Source organism: Crotalus tigris, unplaced genomic scaffold (genome assembly GCF_016545835.1).
Source record: "Crotalus tigris isolate CLP2741 ecotype Arizona unplaced genomic scaffold, ASM1654583v1 scf7180000020791.254202, whole genome shotgun sequence".
NCBI lineage: Eukaryota > Metazoa > Chordata > Lepidosauria > Squamata > Viperidae > Crotalus > Crotalus tigris.
Window position 1 is genome coordinate 56,491 of NW_024098182.1, and position 17,964 is coordinate 74,454.

Below are 17,964 nucleotides of genomic sequence, written 5' to 3' on the forward strand. Positions count from 1 at the left end.
TAATAAAGATGCCTGTTGGAAGAGATATTCCAAGAGTTTTGTCTTCTTAAGATGTAAAGTGGGGTGGGTCCTTACGTTAGACAGGATCTGCAAAATTAGTCCACCTGGAAGGGAGAACCTTGCCGGGGGACTTTGCAAAAATTACCATGTCAGATGACAGAGCAGGGAAGGGAGAAAACTCCCCGGAAAGGGAGCCGCTGCCCTGACTGAAACTCTGCCAGATGTCGGGATCTGAGAGGTCAGATTCCTCAGGAGAAGAGGTGGTGGAGACACATAACCACAAACCTTGGTGGTCAATGGGCGTTGGAAAGAAAGGCGAGTGGGAAAAGAAATCAAGAAAGGTGACCCTGAGACGGGGGGCTAACCAACCAGAATGGAAGCAGGAGATCGGGAAATCCCTGTACACAAGTGAAGACGAAGAGAGCTGGGCACCGTACTCAGGCTGGATCCTAGAGAAAGCTATTGACCTGATGAAGAGAACCCTCAGCTCCCTAGGAGAGGAGAATTCTGAGCCCTACAGGCGCACCAGCTCCTGGAGCCACAACTGGAGAGACACCGAGGGGGAAGTGGAACCTGCGGCCCCGGGGACATCTGCTGATCCAGTAGTCCCCATTCCCCACCGACCCGCAGATGGCGATCTGGATAGAAGACACTACCACCGACAACAAAGGCACCGATCCATTCAAAGACTCCCGCCGCTGGACATGAGATTCAAGGGGGAGCCGACACGCTTGGGGTTTTTCCTAACCCAAGTCCTCAGCTACATAGAGGAATACGGGTGGCATATCCCCAGTGGCAAAGCCCGTATCCGGATCGTGCAATCTTTTCTGGACGGGCTGGCCGCAGATTAGGTGGTGAACTTGCACGATTCCAATGCCTCAAAGCTATTAAAGAAGTTTCATACAGAGTATCCTAACAAGCCAGACTAACTTTTATACCTGTTTTGTTTTCTTTACAGGTGGATCTCTCTTATTTTTAAGGAGGGCAGGATGTCAGAATCCAATTATATTTCAATTCTAACTACCGACTCTGAAAAAAGATCCATTTCTTACTTTTTGTGTATTCTGTCATACTATGAAAGGGGAGGAGGGAGCAAGGGGGTTTATGACTCTCACTTCCTTCATTTAAACTACAAAGGACTGGATGTTATTCTTATCAAGAGGACTGACCATAACAATATGGCCATAGCCTTTCATCTACTATCCCTCTGAAGTCTCCCTTCTGCCGGCAGTGAGGAAAAAGGGGTGGAAATGTAACGCCTGGGATCGTTGCTGGAAGGACGGTGGGGTGGGGCTGCTTGGGAACACTTAAAACATTGAATGGTAGGGGTTGGCCCCTCAGATCCTGTCTAGAACGCCTGCAACCATCTTCTCTTAATAAAGATGCCTATTGGAAGAGATATTCCAAGAGTTCTGTCTTCTTAAGATGTAAAGTGGGGTGGGTCCTTACAGTCAGGTTGGATGGTCTTCAGGACTTAAGGGTTTTGGTTTTTTTACTTGTGGTGTTTGCTCCAGATTTACATAGTAGTTCTGAGTGAACTCCACTTTCTATTCCTCCTACCCCTTTAGGTTGTTCCTAAAACTTAAAAAAAAAATCAGTTAAGCTTTTATTGCTTTTATTCCTACCCTCCAAAAATATCTTTAAAAAACAAGCATTACTTTTATTACGTTCATTATTGATAACATTTGAAAACTGCTCTAGCAGGATTTGTCTGAAAATGTTGACTAGAAAATATTGAATAAATAATATACTTCTGTTCCCTGCCCTAGACTTTCTTTAGATTAGTTTTTTAAGAGTATTGACTATATATTCATAGCTAGATCCGACTTGATGGAAACTGCTCTGTGCTTTTAAAGATGAAACCTAGAAGTAAAGAGAAATTTTTCTGACAATTAAAACAATTAATCAATGGAATAGCTTGCCTCCCAGAGTTATGGGTGCTCCACTTTTTTTGAATGTTTTCAGAACTAGACTGGACATCTATTTGATTGGGATGGTATAAGGACTCCTAGCTCAATACAGAGTTGGACTAAAGATCTCTAAGGTCCCTTCCAGGCCAATGATTCAATGCTCTACAATCTGAAATGGTTCCAGTCAGATAAAATAAAAAGTGATGCTCACATTGAAAAGTCAAGTAGCTGTACAGGAGCAGAAAGCCCAGCCATCAAATTTGGAGATATTATATTTGTAGCTTATCATCTAGGCCATTTGCCCACCAGTACAAGGACTGTCTTCTTGTCTTCTAGCAGAAGACTTCCAAGCTATGTCTAACTGTGTGACCTCCCCCAAATTTACTGTCCCTCATGTACCTCTGTGTTTTGGAGCTGGAGGGCAGTTGGTCCGAGGATGTCCAAATGATCCAGCAGATGGACAACCTGCTCTTGTTGAGATACACAGCCTTGAGGTAAACTTTTAATTGCTCGTTAGTAACAAGCTGTGATATTGCATATCTGGCTGCATGGGATCAGAACTGTGGCACTATTTGATTGTTTTTTTGTTTCTTATTCCTTGGTTTTACTTTCTTCTCTGATTTCCCTATCTCATTTATAGTTGTTCCTAGTAAACAAAGAGCGTGCCCTATTATATACCTTTTTTTTTTCTCTAAGCATCTTCCATCATTCCCCTTATAGGTAGCATGGTTGTTATAATGCATTCTCTAGACATCCAACAGGCTTTTCAGCGTTCAGCTTACATATTAAATGCTCTGAAAGAAGGAGAGTGCAGAGGTTATGCAGGCAAATAAAGTCTATATTGCAAAGTGCATTTTGTAACCTACTTGACTGTGGAGACCCAGATGAACTGTAGTTAAGCGACTGCACTTTGAGTTAGGAAGCGCATGATTCTAAATTCTCCCTCTTCAAAGATAAACCCAGAGGTCTCAACTGGGGCTTTTGTGCTCAGTTTAGTTTACTGTCAGGCAGGGTCTGATACCCTTTTAGATCAAAGAGATTGACATAATGAATACGAAGTTCTTTGAACGTTTATTTAGAAAATAATAAAGTCAGATTTCAGTATGCCACGGAAAGGGAACCAGAGTACAGTTAGTCCTTGACTTACAACTACAACGGAGCCCAAAATTTATGTTGCTAAGCAAAATAGTTTCCCTATTTTACAATTTTTTTCTTGTCACAGTTGTTTAGTGAATCATTGCAGTCGTCAAGTTAGTAACACGGTTGTTCTATGAATCTGGCTTCCCCATTGACTTTGCTTGTCAGGAGGTTGCAAAATGTGATCACATGGCCTGGGACAAGCAACCATCATAATATGAGCCAGTTGCCAAATGTCTGAATTTTGATCACATGACCATGAGACTCTGCAATGGTCACAAGTGTGAAAAATGGTCATAAATCACTTTTTTCAATGCCGTTGTAACTTTGTACTGTCACTAAATGAACTGTTGTATGTCAGGGACTTCCTGTAGTACAAACAGATATTCAAAAGGCATATGCTTTCTGCTGACTTAAACCAGTATGTTGTAGCATGCTGCCTACATTATAGTTTAGCTTAACGAGTACAGGCAATTATTGATAGAAACCTACTTGTGAACATAATGCTAAACTATAAAACAATTTCTTTGTTTTGGCTTAGTGTGAGTTATAAATCCATTCTTTATGAGTGAACCAGGCCATTATAATTTACTGACAATTCTGCCGTACGCTAATCAGCAAGCCAGGCTTTTGAACCTGCTTCTGTTTTACAGATTATTCTACATGACACTGCTGAGCAAGAAATGATGAGAATCTTTCCAGGACCTCTGATCAGGTATAAGACTTGAGGGGAGGTCGGCCCTTGCCCTTGCCAATAGCAAAGTTTGGACTAAAGGGTAACAAAATGAAACTAATGTATGGAGAAACTGAGGAAATTCTCCTGTTTCAGGTCCTTAGTAATACACTTAGTCCTTGACTTATGAAGACAATTGAGCCAAAAATTTCCCTTGCTAAGCAAGACAGTTGTTAGGTGAGTTTTGCACCATTTTATGACCTTTCTTACCACAGTGATTAAGTGAATCACTGCAGTTGCTAAGTTAGTAACACAATTGTTAAGTGAATCTGGCTTCCCCATTGACTTTGCTTGTCAGAAGATCACATGACCCTGGGACACGGCTATCATCATAAATACATGCCAATTGCCAAGCATCCAGATTTTGATCATGTGACCACGGAGATGCTGTAATAGTGGTAAGTGTGAAAAACGGTCATAAGTCACTTTTTTCAGTGCTTTGGTAATTTCGAATGATCACTAAACAAATGGTTATAAGTGGAGGACTATCTGTAAATGGGTGCAGTATAATACTGTTTTAATGAAAACATTTATCTAGCCATCTGCCACCCAGCCAAACTCTGGGTGACTTACAACCCTCAAATAAATCAATATGTACAGCAATAAAAAGAAAAGAAGCATTAAAACCCAAAGCCAGGTGCCACAACTATCCTTCCATAATGCAACTCCCAACATTCTCCTCCCATTCCAACCTCACCTTATTGCAACACTTGGGAGAAGATCCAGGTCTTAAGTGCTTCCCTGAAAGTTAAAAGGGTGATTAAGATGACAGTAAGCTTCTACAATTCTTGTTTATTCTGACAAACAATTCTGTCTCATGATATATAGTGACTAAGAAAAAAATACCATTGGGATTTTCTGCTTCAGGCATTCCATATCTTAACGGGGTCTTTTGTTATGGTATTTTTTCAGAACAAAATTTGATAAGTATTTTATATCATTTGAAGATGTTTTTAATATGCTGTGAGTCACAGAAAGTATTGCACAATAATTCAACTATTTTAGTTTTATGGCAGAAGACTAAAAGGGAAGAATGAAAGAAAGGGAAAGATATCTTTACCTATTTCTTTATTATTGGCTGGAGAATGTGATTACTTGAGCCTATTTCTGTAGCTAGGTCAAAGAGATAAGCCGTACTTTTGCTTTCTAGATGCTGGATAGATTGCTGGCTTGCCAGAAGTTCCAGTTATGGGAGCTGGCAGAGGAGTCTCTCTAAAGTCTATAATTACTGGCTAATGGTCTAGAATGGCTGGTTGACATTTCATCAAAGGGGAATGGTGACAGGAAATGGTCTACTAATAGCCAAGAATCGCTCTTCAGCTTTGGGAGTGAAATACCCATCAAAGAGGGAGACAGTTCTGGAAGAGGAACAAAAATGGCTAATGGCATTTTGATGTATGAATGTGGAGAGAATGAGGCAGAAGAATCAGGAGGAAAATGGGAGGGTGGGGGTTTAACTGAAACATCGGTGCTCTCTATGGAAGGTGACATAAATGATTATCTAGGACAAGCCTTTGCTTTTTCGTGAGCTGCTTATGCAAAATTGCACAAATATTACACATATGCATTAAACCCTGCTGAGATTTAATTACATTATTGTTGTTCTTTTCTTTTCTGCCAGGGAAGATCTGCACAAGGTGGATGTGATGACATTCTGTCAGCGCAAAGCAGCTACTGGCTGTGACTTGACAACTAAGCAGGGCCGAGATTCTGCCTTGCTTTGGAAGCTCCTCCTCCTCCTTTGCCGACAAAATGGAGTAGGTATAAAGGAGGGCAGTCCTGGGTGGACTGGTTATGGCAGATGATGAATGCAGTCCAGACAGAATGAGTCTGTATTCTTCTGGATGTGGGTAGGTTGTCCCCATAACTGAATATAGTCTGCAGATCTGCAGTATTTTAATCACTTCCTTGGGGTATCTGATGATTAGTTACCGATCATAGAATTGAAGATGGAGAATGCTTGATCTCTTCCTTTCCCCATTTACCCCAATATTGCCAAGGTTGTGTTATTGACATGGGAAGACTGTGGTCGGTCTCGTGCCTGCAGAGTTTTTTGTAAACGTATTGAACGCACATGGGCTGTCCCTCTGGTGAAGCTTCTCTCCATCAATGAAGGGCTCCTCAACTCTTTCCAAATCTTCTGAGATAGCTTTTGGAAGACATTAAGATGATGTTAACTCTCAAATTCTAGCAGTAAAGTATATGAGTTAATCTGAAGAACAGATTTGAAAATTGAGAAATCAGTTCTTGAATCTGGTTTTCATGAATTTGAGAGGCTTATTTTCCAGCAAAGTAAAACATTAAAATTAAAAGCAAATTAAAGGATGAAACACTCTGGAAATGCCCATGGAGTAACTGTTCTGCTACTGCCCCCTTTCTTGCTTTATTATTAACCCTGATGTTTCTGATCTTCCAACTCATGGAATGTGTGTTGTTTTCTCCCTCCCCTTTGCAGTCCATGGTGGGATCAGATACAGCTGAGCTGCTGATGCAAGATCGCAAATACCCAGAAAAGTTCAAAAAACAAGAGCCACGTATGAACCTGATTAACTTGACGGGAGAAGACTGGCCAGTGTCTGGCTATGGAACCATGGACCTTCTCACAGGGGAGATGGTCCCAACTGCTGGCACACCAGAGCAAAAAATAGAGAAATTCACCAAACTCCTTTTCTATGGCAGAAAGAAAGTAAGAGCTAAGTTTCCACGTTTGCTGAGGGGATTATCTGTACAGAGCCTTGGATCACACTCATATTGTTATAACCTCAAGTGATTACCCAATATGTCTGTTAATCCACAGTTTCATTTCACATGAAAAATGCAGGGAGAATGCAAATCAGACACAATATATTTCCTCAGAGAAATATATTGCTTTTATTGAGAAGTACAGCACTATTAGACTGTCTTTTAATTAAACTCTATTTTAAAGTGTTGTACTCCACTGGTTTTATTGTCTTGCTTTATGGAATTCTGTTTTATTATTATTTACTTTTGTCAAATTATTTTCATGGAACATTGTTTTTATTATTTTTTGTATAGCCTTTGGGGCTCCTTCATGAGGAAAAAAACAGTAAAAAACTAAATTACAATAGGAATACTTAGGCAAATGATTATATTGGTTCAGAAGTGACAGTTTGATGTCTTTTGCATGTTTAAGGTTACAGCTTACACAATCACTTGCCATTGACTGCTAGTTGATTTGAAACATCTACAGTAGAATTTCCAACCCCCAAAGGGTAGTACACAGCCTGCTCTGCATGCCAAAGATCCACTGGTCCACTCTTTCAGATCTTAAGAATCTCAAGTTGTTGATCTTGTTCTGTTTAATATTTGATTAGCTCTTTTTTCCTGTGGAATATAATATTAGGGTAATAATATATCCCTGTGCTTTTCTTGATTCTCATATCCATTTTACTTAGACCGAGCACTACCCAATCCATGAAACACAGTGGAAACTGATATCTAGGCTAGCTCTCATCTGCCATGAACTTTGAGCGTTAGTCACATTGGAAAATAATAGTATGAGATAGAGTAGGGTGCAGTTGGTGGATGTCAAGAGTTTTGATTATGGTTTGCTTGCTCATAGGAAGCCCTGGATTGGGCTATGAGAAACCAGCTATGGGGCCATGCACTCTTTCTATCAAGCAAAATGAACCCAAGGATTTACAATCGGGTCCTGACTGGGTGTGTAGACTGTTTTGCAGTTTCCTTCATTTTAGCCTATTGTTTAAATGCTCATATTTGCCATGACTGACAAAAAAATATTTATTCTGTCCTGCTGCAGGTTCACAAGCACACTGGCCTCCAATGATCCTCTGCAGACACTTTTCCAGCTCATGTCTGGAAGGATACCGCAGGCATCTTTGGTACTGATTTCTGCCCCTGCCCCTCTGCTTTCATGGGTCCTGTTTATCTGGCCTAATCAGGATGAATCTGAGGCGAGCAAACCATCAAATGGAGATGGACAATGAAGGGCAGCTCAGATGGAGGAGCCAAGCCTAAGGCAGCAGTTTGATAGGACAAGGTGGAATCTTCTTGGCCCCTGGAGTCATGGACTCTTTGTGCAGAGAGAGCAGGCCAGCAATGCTACAAAGCATCAATTAGGATGCATAAAGTAAAGAAGCACCAGACTAATCCAAAGCTAGACTTTGATAAAACAAAGCTTTTTTTTTTTTTTTTTACTAAGAATGGGCACTTAAGGAGACTGCTGGAATCACTTATTTTTTGTGTCTTTCTCCTTCCTGCCACCTCTGTGCATGTGATCATCTGACAATGCCATAATTGGTGTAGGCATGGCATGTGTGTAATTCTACTAAATGTCTACAAGGCTCAACAAGGAAGATTGACAATAGCTTGTTGACACCAGCAACAATTATGGATTGCTAGGACACCCAAACTTACTGTAGTTGTTAGATTGGTAGAATCCAAGGCTAAGCTAACTGTTACTATTTTGACATTTTAATCTAGGACTTGACCAGATTTGTTGACAATGCTTGAGAAGGCATGAGTACAGAAGGCAGTGGGTTAAGAAAGGATCAACTATATCCTATTCATTTATTTGGTGGCTAAATAAGTTAAGCTACTTAACTGATGGACATATTAGGTATACCTGAAAAATGCTAAGGAAATATTTATTTATGTCTTAAATTTATTGGCTATGTTCTGGGAATGATTAAGAATAATCTTGGTCTAAACCAAAAGTGACTACAGCTAATCAATAGTATCAAGGCTGAATTGGAATCAGCTGATTTATATTTAGGCTGGAACTAAGGATCTGGCAATCTGACCTTCAGCTGAACAGAGAAGTGTGGAATGTGTTAAAGTGTGAAATTATGCTATTCCAGGTACCTCTTTCTGCCTGCCAGTTTTAGGGCTGTATGCTGTACTTATCCATTCTCTTGTGAAAGGCATGGTCAGCTGAAGTCTAACTGACCTAATGAGAGTCTGGACATTGCCTCAGATATAGCTAGCCTGAATCTGACCTGTCCTTGATAGGAGTATCTCCTTCAGGTTGACTCTAAGTGCACATTCTACTTTTTGCCTTTGCTGGATTATTAGGGCAAATTAAAATATAGTTTGAAGAAGGAATGAGTTTAATGGGGTAGAGATAGTCTGAATGAAACACTCTGAGAATGGAGTAACTGTTCTGCTATTACCCCCTTTCTTGTTGCTTTACTACTTTTGTTTTCTTATGAGCATCTAAATCATTCATGTATGTGATTCCTTGGGCCAAGTTCTCCAGCAATCTAAAGATTTACTGCTGAGAAAGAATCCATGAAGTCAAAAGGTTAACCACTGTTCCATGGGAGGCAATAATGGGGCCAGAAACTTTGGTATACTTCAGAAGTCAAATGTGCTGAAAGTTTACCTCAGGTCAGCCCTCCCCAATCTAATGAGTCATGAGGTGACTGACTCATTATGTTGGAATCAAACTAAAGAAAGAAAATTCAAGTGCTCCCTCAACCATGAAGCTTGCTGGCTCATTTCTCTCAACCTTACCTGGCTACTGTCATAAGAGGGAGATTCTTATATACTATAAGCTGCCTTGAATAAAAGCTGGGAAAATAAACTTTTCCGTGTTTTGGCTAGGTTGGCTGAACATTTTAGGAGTTGCAGTGTCAGCACTGGCATTTGGTGAAGGTTTCCTTAAAGATTATATATTTTCTTCGTGCTTCAGGTCAGGTATCCTCCGTGCTTTGTTTAATGTTATTTTGCTGAATGCATGAAGTGGTACAACACACACACAAAATTGGTTTGCTTTCCAAATATTTGTAGCCTTTTTCCTGGATCTTATGCCAGACAGAGGAAACAAATTTGAGTAAATAATGATGTTTTATATCCTTTATACCCTGTAATTTCCTCTTTTTTGACTATAGTCCTGTGGAGATGAGAAGTGGGGAGACTGGAGGCCACACCTGGCTGTCATGCTGTCTAATCAAGTAGGAGACTTGGACCTGAATTCCAGAGCCATCATCTCTATGGGAGACACATTGGGTGAGGAAATTCACACAGACATGAGGGGGTGGGGGTGGGGGATGGAATGATTTCCAATTCCAATGCCACGGAAGTTGCATCTACATTCCTTGGTACTTCAGTTGCATACAAATGGAAGAATCACTTAAAGAGGAAAGGCTATGTGGGAAGAATCACGGAGATATCCTCCCTCTACCAAACCTTTGATCCTCACATGATCTTCTCATATAATCCCTCCTGTCTTATCTCCTTCCTCCACGTCTGCCTGAAAAAACAGTGACAATATGAGAAACAATCAGTCAGGTTGGCAATCATAAAAGAACTAGAATGTTTATTGTATTTAACTATACAGGATTGGCTAACTGTTATAATGTCCATGTCTTTAAAAGAGGGAAATGTGGGTGTATCTAAATGCTACAAAAAGGTTGCAATTTCCCCCAGTGAATCTTCTCTTTTCTCATAAGGCTTCCTTAAAAGAAACATAATGCATTTTGTATTCTCTTATGTTCTTCCCATAGTTTAATGTGTGCCTTCTTATCTATTCAGTTGGGAAAGGGTTAATAGAAGCTGCTCACTTCTGCTATCTGATGGCAGATGTTCCTTTCGGCCACTATCGAGTTCAAACAGATTATATGGTATTGCTGGGAAGTAATCAGAGGTAAGTGAACAAGAAATAGAAGTTCCCACCTAATTAAAAAAAAACATTTAATTTTATACTTTTCTTTCCCAGACTGGGGCTTATCACTTTCAAAATTCCCATGAGCAGCCTTAGTACTGATTCCAAGTTGAAGCAGACCTGGGTATCCCCAACAATATTGGATGGTGCTGGAAGACAAGATAGCATTTTTTACTGAGGTTGTATGACAGCGGTTCTCAACCTGTGGGTCGGGACCCCATTTGGGGTCAAATGACCATTTTACAGGGGTCACCAAACAACGCAGTCCACCATTTCCCCCCCTTTTCCTTAGCTGTGCTACTCCTTTTTATTCTATTGGCTTTTGAAAGCCAATAGAATAGACTCTCTTGAATAGAGTCTAATTCTATTGGCTTTCAAAAGCCAGTAGGAATTGTCCAGGCTGTCTCTGCCCTGCTGAGCCCGCCAAAAGTCCTGTTCTGCAAACGGTGCTGCAAGTTGTCTGCAGCGAAGGCGAGCTGTCTGGAAGTTTCCACCCCTCCCCGCTGAGCAACTACTAAAAATGTAAGTAAAAGAGGGCCAGGGATGGGAGATGGGAGGCCAGTGGGCGCAGGGAGGGTTGCTGCCGTGCGTGGGGCCCGGCAGGTGCCTTATCTCCCTTGGGCTGGGCCAGCTGGTGGCCCAGCCGGTGGTTGGCCTGCTCCATCTCTGCCGCTTGCCAGCTACACCTCGGCCAGCGCAGGGGGCAGCACCACGCATGTGCAGCGCTCCCGGGCAGGGAAAGTCCTCGACTTACAACCAGTTGGGTAGTCCTCGACTTACGACTGGTTTAGTCCTCGACTTACGACCAGTTGTTTAGTCCTCGACTTATGACCGGTTGGGGGTCGCGGCATTAAAAAGGTTGAGAACCACTGTTGTATGAGATGATATATGAGAATGGGAAGATAAGTAGATCTGCCTTGATTCATGTAGTGGAAATTAGAACTAAGTTTAGGATTTGCTACTGTTCCTTCAACAATAGCTTGTATAAATGAACAAAGAAAGCTAGCCATGGGAAGAGAATAACACAATATCATTTGCTAATGATGCACAATAAGTCACAGGCTGGTTGAACATTTGGCAACATATCTCACAATCATTATACTGGACCAGCTTCTTCTCCAGATACTATAGTTATAATTGTTTGTGGTGGACCACTAATTTTTTGTTTCTACACAATATCAAATTTGTAATGTTAGAACATTCATTCTAAAATAGAGACAGCAGTTACCATCATAGACAAATCTATATTATTTCCTGAAATATTGCTACAAGATGTTTTAGAATGTTTATATTGACTAGAAATAAGAGGCTTTGACATATATTGAAGAGATACTGGCTATGATATAGAATGCTGCTAACTTGTGTCCAGGCTCGTCAAATAATGCTACTGTAGTTCTATATCAATCTGCCTTAGTTTGCAGCCTTCCAAAAGCATCATCGGCATCTTCATTATATACCATTGTATTTGATATTTTTTCTTCAGGGTGGGGGTGGGGAATTGAGGCTGGCTTATATTTAAGTGGGACAAGCACTTAAATATGATCCAGCAGTGGGCTGCAGCTGCCAAAAAAGCCAACATAGTCCTAGGGATAAAATCAAGATCCCATGAAGTATTAGTACTACTTTATAATGTCTTGATAAGACTACACTTGGACTATTTCATCCAGTTTTGGTTACCACAGCATAAAAAAGATGTTGAGATTCTAGAAAGAGTGCAGAGAAGTGCAACAAAGATGATTAGGGGACTGGAAGCTAAAACATGAAAAACAGTTGAAGGAATTGGGTATGTCTAGTCCAGGGGTAGGCAACCTTGGCTCTTTTATGACTCGTGGACTTCAACTCCCAGAATTCCTGAGCCAGCCGTGCTGAGGGGAAAGGGAGAGGTTTCCAAGCTGAGCCATGCTGGCTCAGGAATTCTGGGAGTTGAAGTCCGTGAGTCATAAAAGAGCCAAGGTTGCCTACCCCTGGTCTAGTCTAACAAAAAGAAGTACTAGGAGTGACATGATAGCAGTGTTTCAATATTTGAGGGGCTGCCACAAAGAAAAAGGGGTCAACTTATTCTCCAAAGCATGTGAAGACAGGACAAGAAGCAATGGATGGAAACTAATCCAGGAGCAAAGCAGCCTAGAACTAAGGAGAAATTTCCTGACAGAACAATTAATCTTTAACTGCTTGCCTTCAAAAGTTGTGGGTGCTCGACTTCCGGTTCTGGGTCGCGGCATGTGCAGGCTGCTTTCCCTCTGCTGATAGACCCTTAATTGGGTCAAAAAGTCGCCCTGGAGGGGTGACTACCAATGAGGAGGACTCTCGTCAATCGCAGGGGGAGGCGACAGCTCCTTCCGTGATCCGAGGCAGCTCCTCAGGACCGACGGAGAAACGATCGGCCAGTAACATGGCCGATCATTTAGCTGCACCGGCCGAAAGTCAAAAGAACACCTAAGCATTAAGAAACCACCGTGGATGATCCAGGCGAGACCTTTCCCTCTGTCTCTTTGCCCTAACTACTCTCCTGTTAAAAGCTTTCTGGAACTATTTCCCTGCTTTGAAAGAACTGCCTTTGTATATCTGGGAAAAAGAGCTTTAACAAAAGAAAAGAAAAAAAGTTAACTTTTTATTGACTATTTTTATTTTTGGTCACTTTGGGGCCCTGGAAAAAGCCCTATCATAGAACTTTCTTATTATATCTATTTTCTAAGCTGGAGAATATTGTTTTCCTATTTCTTGGATTTATTTTTTTTAAAGGGATAAATCTTTATTGTTTGAAAAAAAAAACTTTATTGGAAGCCAGAAAAGAGATTTCACAGCTTACTGAGGGCATCTTGTGGCAAAAACTATTACTGCAAGTACATTTTATCTTTGTTTTTTGAGGTTGGGTTTGACCTTTAAATGATGATAAAAATGAAAAAATAAAGGATTTGAAACAGCTGGGTTGTGAAGTTGTTTACTAGTAATTGTGGAGGTGGATACTGTAAGTGCTGACTGTTTGTATGTGTTGACTGTTAGTAAATATAGCCTCCTCTAAAAAAATAAAAAACTATCTCACCACTGAAATGGAGGAATTTCATCCACAGCTTGATTATGAACTTATATTAGAAGCTATTTTGGAAGCAACAGTATATATGAAATCTTGGAGAAACATTAAAGATGACATCTCTGAACCACAAATTGAATCTCAAATCCTAATGGATCAATCTACAGGCCAGGGAACTAGCTCTAGAGAGGCCTGTATGCAGCAATATACACAACTTAAAGAGACAGAGGAACAAGTCACTGAGCAAATGGATGTTAATCTACAATCTATGGAGAATTTTGAAGATCAAAGAACGACTCTAACTGAGACACTTGCAGTGTTAAAAGTAGCAGGAACTGACTCTCAGATACGAATTACTGAGAATAGTGACATCGTGGATAAGCAACTTGTGACTGTAACACAGAAACAAACCGCCTACACTATACAGATGATATTGGAAGAAGGGAAAGTGAACTTGGCTCAGATTTGAGTATTGATAAGTACCCTCACTCAAATATTGAGACTCGATGATATAGAAGCTCTATTATGGAAACCAGACTGGCACAGAAAGAAACCCAGAGTTAGATTTAAAAATGTGATTTAAAACGTTACTTGACGGGTAAATAAGGCTTTAGAGATCTTGATTGAATAAAGATTAATTAAATATGTGAACTTTCTCAAGCACCTTGTTGTAAAAATAATAATAAAAAAATCAATAAAACTTGTTTTTTAAAAAAAGTTGCGGGTGCTCCATCACTGGAGGTTTTTAAGAAGAGATTGGAGAACCTTCTGTCTGAAATGGTATATGGTTTCCTGCTTAAGCAGAGGGTTGGACTAGAATACCTTCAAGGTCCCTTCCAATTCTGTTATTCTGTATGTGCGATTTCAGCTCTCAAAGTCTTTAGGAGACATGACTTTTGCCCCAGTCAAAAATTATTGAAGTCCCACACTACTGGAAGTCAGCAGTTAGGAAAATTTGCAGTATTCCATGCTACATTGGAAATGTGGAGATAAGCCCAACCCCTCTGTCCAAAACAGGAGAACCTATACCGTCCTGGACAAAAGATTGTCTAATCTTTTCTTGAAAAGTCCAGTGATGGAGCTTCCACAACTCCAGGAGGCAAGCTGTTTCATTCATTAGTTGTTCTCACTCTGAGGAAATTCCTCCTTAGTTCTTTAACAAGCTTCCACCCATCAGGTACTTTAGAGAATAAGTTCATGATCTCTTCTTTGTGACAGCACTCAAGTACTGTAAGACAGCTATCATTTCACCCCCAGTCCTTCTCTTTGTTTGAATTAAGTTCCCTTAACCATTCATCAATCATTTGTTTCCACTATTATACTCTATAAACCAGACTAAAGTGAACGCCTCTGAATTAGGGAATAGATCCAAAATGAAAATGTAAAGAAAATGTTGAAACAAGGCAATTTTGCAAAATTTGACATTTTGATTTTGATAACAATATTTGAATTTAGCCTGTGATAACTTTAGAAGTACATCTACTAAATGTAATGGGATTTACTTCTGAATTATTTTCATAAAACCAGACTGTATAAAAATATTAATAAAAGTAGAACACTTAACGTTAGTAGTCATAAAATGGAATGACAGAGTACTATAGAGAAAATAGCGTTTTATTCCAAATAATAAATGTTAACCATCTAAAACAGCATATCCTGTATGCTGGAATATAGAAATATAAATTATGTATTTCCTCTCCAGTGCCCGAGCCCTTCTTTTTTGCTATATAAAGTATACTCTACAGCCTACCACAAGATAGGAATCATTCTGTGAAACAGGTGATTCACCAGCTATTGATTTCACTAGGATTCAGTGTGGATGTCAAATGCTGATGAGAAGTTCAAGTATTGGACAGACCAGGGAATATTAAAATTAATTTTAGTTCCAATGTGGAAAGGAGAGTGTTTGGTATTCTGAGTAGGCATACATAAGTGATTCTCTAGCTGATGAGACAGAGATCTGAACTTCAGTATACCAAAGTGCCCTGTTGAAGCTAGCTTCCTATAAGATAAGGCAAACCCTGCAGCTGATTTAATCATTCACCTTAAGAGGCACAGGTAAGGTTAAAAATCCAATTTACAGAGCCAACAATTCCACTTATATTAATAGCGCTCTGGCCAGATAACAAGGATAAGTGTTTAATGATTTGTTTCACCTTTAAGCTGATTATGCCTTATTAGTATGACAAAACCAAATGCACCTTGCATCTTCAAGCAACACACGTAACCAATTCTTGTGAGTCGCTTAAAGTAATTTCTGTGAAATCATGTGTGTTTAGAAATCTGGTCTTAGGTGAAACCAGATTTTCTGCTTACTGCTCCTGTAGTTAAAAATGAAGTATCCAAAGGCAATCCTAGTTGTTATTTTTCCTGTTTTTTTCCATTAAAGTAACCTCCCCTTTTCTTAAGTTTTCCTAATCTTAAATACAACTTCCACTTAAAAAAAATAAGAAAAGCAACAGCTCCACCTAGGAGTAGAGAAACAACCTTCATGTATCTTTCCAGCTCATATTATAAGTGAACTCTTAGGTACTCAAAATGAAACCATGGAGACTGCTGGTCTATAAATACATCCCTCTGGGAAGCTGTAGCTATTTTCTGAGTGGAAGCTTAACAGGAATTGGGTGGCCAGTGAATCCCCTGAGAGGGAGCTCAAAGGAACAAGTCCAAATTTTGTTTATTACAGAATAAGTATCTGTGTTCTCCCCATTCCACAGTAATCATAAAACAGAGGTCTTCCAGATTTGTTAATTCTACCTTGCTTTATACTTTTGGATAGCTTCATTCAGGAAGTCTCCATTTCATGAAGCAGACACAAAGGAAAGGAAAAAAATCAAAACAAACTCAAAATGTTGCATTTATTTAAAGCATTTATATACTGTATTGTCTTTCACTCGTTCAGTGCCAGATGACTTAATAAAATACAAATAATGATACAAAAATGAAGCCTCCATGTTGTTGGATGAAGAGGAACAGAGAATAAAAATCAAACAGTGCTACAGGAAACACATTTTTGTCATGAGCAGTTTTATTTTTAAAGTCTATTAATTATAGTGTATTCATCAAGGAAGAAACATTAAAGATAGATTCCAATTTTTAGAATACCTTTTATTTAGCATAATAGACAATGATTTTGCCATTTTCTTTAATATTTTGAAAAACATCCAATAGTGAAATTTTGGTAATACTTCAGTGAAGCTTAATTGCCCATTAATTTTTAAATTAGTTAAACAGTCGCCTACCATTTAGACTGCCAGCATCTCTAATTTTATCCTCCAACTTCTGTGGAAGACAGAATTTGATGGAAAGAATAAATTGGGCTCTAAGGATGAAATTAGCTTCTGCTTCTCAACTCTTGATCTGCTTTTTTCTTTCAGCCAAACCTTTTCCCAGTTTGCAAGGACAGAATGTATTCACAGAATGGAAATTCTTGAGTATTGTCGGTTACTGGGGTGTTCCCAAGCTTTCATCCCTTCTTTCCAGGTAATAAGCCAATTAAAAAGGGCCAAATGTTCACATGTTTATAATAAAAAATGTTTATAATAAAAATATTTCCTGAAGTGAGGCTTTTTGTTTAGTTTAGCCAACTTCCATTATCTGCAAATGGAAGGAGGCAGCTCTTTGAACTTCTTCAAGGTTAGCAAAGTTTCTGCTGGAGTCTTAGGGGAAGGGATATAGCACTGAACAAGGCATTCTATCGTTTTACAGTAAGGAAGAAAAGAATAAGATCCTGTAAAGGCAAAAGCACTGACACCTCTTTGGTAGGAGGATTGTGAAGGAGCAAATAACACTTTGCTTTTGACTCCTGATACTAAGGGATCCCCCAAGCTCTTTTACAGCAAGCCCCACCTCTTCTGGTGATACCCTTGCTGTCAAAAGATACATATTTAAAAAGCACAGCTGCAAAAGGGTTGCCGATCCTTGTTTTATGAAGATTTGTTTAAAACTACTGCTGTAGTCTTGCATGGAGAATCTGAGACAATTCCAGCAGAGTATGTATGCTTTATGTGGTTACCTTTGTTATTTTTTTTTAATTTAGATTATAATTTAGTGGTCTATCAAAATTATAATCTCCAGGGCTGTTTGTAGTAAATAACAATAATTATCCCTTCCTATCTCTCCAATAATTCAGCATGATCACATTGAGCACCATATATAGTCTTCTGCGAATGTAGGCAATTGCCTTTCTAACTGATACCATGCACAGCAGTTACTGGGTAATAAATGTCAAAAATACATTACTGCCATCTACATTGCCAAGAAATTCCAAGGAGTATTGATATATGTTTAACTAATTGGTTTCAAAATACTTTGTAGAGGAATCTAGTTTGTACTAGGAGTTTTTATACTGGAATTAATTACAGTATTGTATATTATTTTGACAAAACTATTTCATGTACATGAGCTCAGTGATTTATTTATCAAGCTTATTAATGCAAATAATATTATGCACATACTTTTCTTGTGTCCCTACTTTCTTTTTGCCATTTGTCCACAGTAGTTAACT

At 39.5% G+C, this 17,964-nt stretch overlaps 1 protein-coding gene across 5 annotated transcripts in view; it reads left to right on the plus strand.

Moving 5' to 3' along the window:
• Positions 1-17,964, plus strand: part of LOC120319514 (protein transport protein Sec16B-like) — a 68,092-nt gene that overhangs the window by 17,919 nt on the left and 32,209 nt on the right. For 4 of the 5 annotated variants that reach the window (XM_039368448.1, XM_039368444.1, XM_039368445.1 and 1 more), the window contains exons 8-16: positions 2,247-2,404; positions 3,701-3,762; positions 5,402-5,537; positions 6,236-6,466; positions 7,364-7,461; positions 7,562-7,643; positions 9,654-9,771; positions 10,297-10,408; positions 16,835-16,940. In XM_039368448.1, coding sequence (XP_039224382.1) covers positions 2,247-2,404; positions 3,701-3,762; positions 5,402-5,537; positions 6,236-6,466; positions 7,364-7,461; positions 7,562-7,643; positions 9,654-9,771; positions 10,297-10,408; positions 16,835-16,940 — 1,103 coding nt within the window. The remainder of the gene's footprint in view (positions 1-2,246; positions 2,405-3,700; positions 3,763-5,401; positions 5,538-6,235; positions 6,467-7,363; positions 7,462-7,561; positions 7,644-9,653; positions 9,772-10,296; positions 10,409-16,834; positions 16,941-17,964) is intronic. The other variant, XM_039368447.1, reaches the window with a different exon arrangement.